Source organism: Centruroides sculpturatus, unplaced genomic scaffold (assembly GCF_000671375.1).
Source record: "Centruroides sculpturatus isolate CEXI.00-Female unplaced genomic scaffold, Cexi_2.0 scaffold4237, whole genome shotgun sequence".
Lineage (NCBI taxonomy): Eukaryota > Metazoa > Arthropoda > Arachnida > Scorpiones > Buthidae > Centruroides > Centruroides sculpturatus.
This window is the reverse complement of record NW_019388331.1, coordinates 2,721-7,186: the sequence shown is the minus strand read 5'-3', so window position 1 is coordinate 7,186 and position 4,466 is coordinate 2,721. Positions and strand designations below refer to the sequence as shown.

Here is a 4,466-nt window from a genome sequence, read left to right as displayed (position 1 = left end):
AAACTATAACAAAAGTAACAATAAAAAATAATGTTAAAATAAAATATGAGTAACAACATAAAAATATAAATAGAAGCAGACAAAGTATCCTTAATTTTTAGACCCAACAAAGTCTGAAGAAAGGGTTGATGTTTAGTTAATTTTATACATATGTTGACCTTTACATTTAAATGTCTTTAAATAAAAACAAAAATTCTGTCGAGTTCTTAAAATTGCTTGCACGTCCTAATTTCCTCCTAAATGCTTGACCAAAAATTTACAGACGAGCTTATTCTAATCTGCAGATTCAAACATTCGAGCCCGACGACGAGACCAAAGGCTCCCATAAAACATTTAATCAATAAAAACTTTGACCCCTTTAATCAGTTTAGTGTTTATTTTTCTTAATGTTTTCTGAGTCAACATACTCTGAAACTAGATGAAAATGTAGTTTTTGATAAAACAGAATTATGAATATTTCACAATATTCAATGCCAAACATCTAAACACTTAAAAAATTATCAATGTATAAAGTAAAAGTATGTTTCAATCAAAAACATATATCTAAATTACTATTTAAACAATGAATTTCAAAATAAAAACACTATTCATAAAATAGCAGTATATTATAAACAGTTTGAAAAACAAAGTATAATAATATGATAAAATTTACATATTTAATTTTTAATTACCATCGCCGTGGGTTTTCCGGCATTGACGCGTTTTTCGGCCGACTGCAGCTGCGACGAAATTCCACGAAGAATGACGTGTCTCAAAATACAACCGTGCTCTCCGTGCGAGAACGTCTTTGCACTTCTGCATAACAAAGAAACAAATGTATGCATTATTAAAAATGGTAATTCTAAAATAACTCTAGAATGTTAACAACAAAGTAAATAATATTAAAAAATAAATTTGCTTTAAGGAAACAAAAACAATCACATATTAACTATAAAAATTAAACAAAAACAAGCAACTCCAACAAGTAAATTTTAACGAACCCACAAACATTTTTTGATTCCATTTAATGAATCTTCAGTTCTTAAATACAAAAATTTTTTGTTTTAAGGTTAACATCCACTTCTGTGTTTGTTTTATCCATTTTCTCATGATTTTGTATTTGAATACAGTGTTCTTTTTCTCAAACGTTTTAAACTTTAAAGTTTGCACGTGCCATTTCATTTTTGTGTTCGACGACCGAGGAAGATCCGTTAAACTGGATCGAAAGTGTTTTTGGGTTTATTAAATTTTACTTGCTGGAGTTATACAAGGTGTTGCTCTTGTTTCTAAGTTCTTTCTCCAATTTTTAGTGCTGTTTATTATAAAATTAAGTTTGTCACATAAGAATTTACTCACTAAACAGAAAATCATGTTCTACATTGCAATGAGAAGAGTTAATAAAATAGCTTAAGTATGAGTAGCTGTTGAGAAAGTTTAAATATTTTGAGAATAAATAAAAAAATAATAGTCACTACCACTATACTGGTATACTTCCATAATAAATGCAACCAGACACCTATAACCAGCAAAAAAAAAAAAAAAAACAGATATTTTAACGAAATCTAACCCAATGATGTCTAAAGTCCGTCCAAAAAGTTTAGGTAATTTTACAAAATATTATTTATTGAAAATAATTAATACATTTTAGATTTAATATTTTAACTCTGTGAGCATAAAAATGGTACCCTCTTGGGTGAAAAACAGACTATTCTTGATAAATGGAGTAGAACACTTTGACAAGCAGCTGAATGCACATACACCCAACCAAATAAGTACCTTTACTGTAGATCACGAGGGACCAATAGAACTTATGCCCACTCTACTAAAAGTGAAAATGACTTTAAAAACAACTTAAACAAAAAGTCCAAAATCCAGATCTTATACAAGCAGCACTGCTGAAGAAAATGCTGGACAATAGATATTAGTAGTCTACTATTAATAAGATTATTGCCGATACAAAACAACAGACTGTTTTATTCAGAGAACTTTACACATACAAACTAACCAGAACCAAGTGCTCGGTTCTGACCAATTTGTATGTTTAGAATTCTCTGAATAAAGCAGTCTGTTTGTTTCATATTAAGAGGTCAAAGTAGAATAGTCGATTATTGCCAATATCTGGAACTCCAAACAAATACATATAGACCGGAATACAAGAATTACGCATTCAATTCATAAAAAAGAAAAAACTCATACCGGGTCAACCAGCTCACTGGATATAACAATATTGTTTTTGGAAAGAAAATCAACAATAAATCAAATATTTAGTATACAACATACTCGAGAAAAATATTAAATTCTCAACCGACACACATCCACTCATTAATTTTGGGACAGCATACAACATCACCAATAGGAATAATCTCTATAAAGCAATGCACTAGCTCAAAATTAAGGCAGAAAGTGAAAATAAATGCACAAACTTTATATTGACCTTGAGAATAAACTAGCTTTCTGTTGCAAACATTTCCTATTTACTTCTAAGACCTCCTTCGAGTATATCCCTTCAACTTTCAAAAGAATATAACAAAAAGCTAGTTTATTTGCAAAGCCAATTTAAGGCCGGCGAGTTTATTTTATCTCAAAATTCATAACAAATTCATTAGACTTGCATATAGTTACTTTGGATAACGGATCTCGTAAAATTCAAGTTCCAAATAACCTAGATATAAAAATCGGAGTACAACAGGGTAACGAGGTATCCCGATCCCATTCGATATCGTTCCGGAAAAAGTCGTACTAAAACTGGCTTTCGAGATCCCGTACAATTATTCGCTCACGCCGATAACACGGCATAAATAACCTTCCCGGCCCTCGAGACGGCCGCTAGCAAAACGAATCTTAAGATAAATCAAGAATATCAAGAACAAACAAAATATATTCCGTGACCAAAAAAAAAGCACAACGTACGCTCGCATTTCGAGCTCGGCTCGACAGTTTTCGAACGCCGGAAATCTAGCCGAGCAAAATCCGACAAACTTTACACTAAATTGCATCTTTTTCACATTAATTTTCGAACGGGCACGGACGGGTCACCCACCTCTCCGGTCTCCTCTGTCTGGATTCCGAACTCACGGATATCGCATCTTCGTCTTCGAAGTAATCTTCCTTGGAAGGAAACTCGTCGTCGCCGAGCGAATCCACGTCCGGCTGGAAAACGGTAATTATTTTTATCGGCACCGTAAAAAGTACTCTACGTCGTCGACGTCACTTTGCGGGAAGTTAACGACGGAACGGCCAAATATAATAACCGGCACTGGCGTACGAAACCCGAAAACTTAAAAGGGCGACGGTTTCTCGGGCACCGACGTCCGACACTCACCTCGTTCAAAATACTCTCCAAAGAGGGAGGCATCTCCACCGGGGGAATGTTATATTCTTTGTCGTCCAACTGAAAAAGGAAGGAAACGTCAGTAGGGCAAGATTCGGTCAGGACATTTTTATATACAATACAAACAAAACTTAAAGCTACGATTTAAGAAAGGGAGACCGTCCACTGGCCTCGGCCGTCGGTCTCCCATTCTCCCAGCCCATAAAGTTTTACTACTACTTTTTAAGGGGACGTCGTCTACTCTTATTAACGAATAAGAGGAAAGACAATTTAAATGCCACCATCCAAAGCATATTTTAATGCTCCGCACCGAGTCGCGGATTTATTAAACATTGGCGCGATTAACGTAATTAATAATTTCTTCGGAAGTAAACCCTGGTTCGTAGCGCTTACTTCTTCGATTTCGAAGTTGAGATCGAACTGTCTACTAGAGAAAGAGTAGACGGAGGCCGTTTCCGCGTCCTCCTCCATTTCGTCCGTGGCGGCTCTCCTCCTTCCGGCTACAACGCCCCCTGGCTCGTCGCTCCTTCGGCCACCAGGAAAATTCAAAAACTATTTCAAACAAATTCGGAACCCAGAACTGTAGAGAAGGAGAATATTATTTTTAATAAAAAACGGATTATTAGTAATAAGTATAACTATAAATTTTGGAAAATTTACAAACCAATACTGCTAAAGATGACGTCCAAATAAAGATCGTCCCCCGACGGTGTTGGAAGGAACGACGTTAGAGGGCACTTTTATGGTTCCCCGATGAAAATTTCGTTTGTAAATTTTTTCAAAGGCGAATATTGTGTTAGTAAATTGAAATAAACGTCGGTAATTTATTCCTCATTTTACATCGGAACTCTATGCCAGAAAATATAAGTTTTATAAATGATAAATAAATAACCGTAAGAATTTCTTGGTCGGAAGTTTCGTCGGCCACGATTTTATGAAGAAACTTTTTATCCATCGGTTCGTTGTTGTACGGGAAGACTGTTTTTTCTTAACTTTTTTCGGACTCCGGACACTAAAAGGGTGTTTTAGCCAGCCCATTACGAGTTCGGCCGAATTGCGATCCCGGATTCCCACAATCGTAGGCTACTACCTCGCCCGCTCGACGGGAAAGCTCTTAGATAATATTACTTTTTCAGACGATGCGCTAGTACCGGTA

At 35.3% G+C, this 4,466-nt stretch overlaps 1 protein-coding gene across 1 annotated transcript; it reads right to left on the bottom strand.

Annotated features, from left to right (window-relative positions):
- Positions 1–641: 641 nt before the first annotated feature.
- On the bottom strand, positions 642–4,135 carry LOC111616875 (vacuolar protein sorting-associated protein 8 homolog). Its single transcript, XM_023358226.1, has 5 exons — positions 3,975–4,135; positions 3,704–3,890; positions 3,302–3,370; positions 3,020–3,129; positions 642–795 (listed from the first exon to the last, which is right to left on the bottom strand). The coding sequence occupies exons 2-5, from the start codon at positions 3,779–3,781 to the stop codon at positions 657–659; spliced, it is 396 nt and encodes a 131-aa protein (XP_023213994.1). The 5' UTR covers positions 3,782–3,890; positions 3,975–4,135; the 3' UTR covers positions 642–656.
- Positions 4,136–4,466: the final 331 nt, after the last annotated feature.

Bases quoted from the DNA above. Each gene is read 5' to 3' on its own strand.
- LOC111616875 (XM_023358226.1), bottom strand. From the start codon at position 3,781: ATGGAGGAGGACGCGGAAACGGCCTCCGTCTACTCTTTCTCTAGTAGA. The intron at 3,130-3,301 runs GTGAGTGTCGGA...ACCGTTTTCCAG, and splicing joins TGGAGAGTATTTTGAACGAG to CCGGACGTGGATTCGCTCGG. The intron at 796-3,019 runs GTGGGTGACCCG...TTTGTTATGCAG, and splicing joins AGACAGAGGAGACCGGAGAG to AAGTGCAAAGACGTTCTCGC.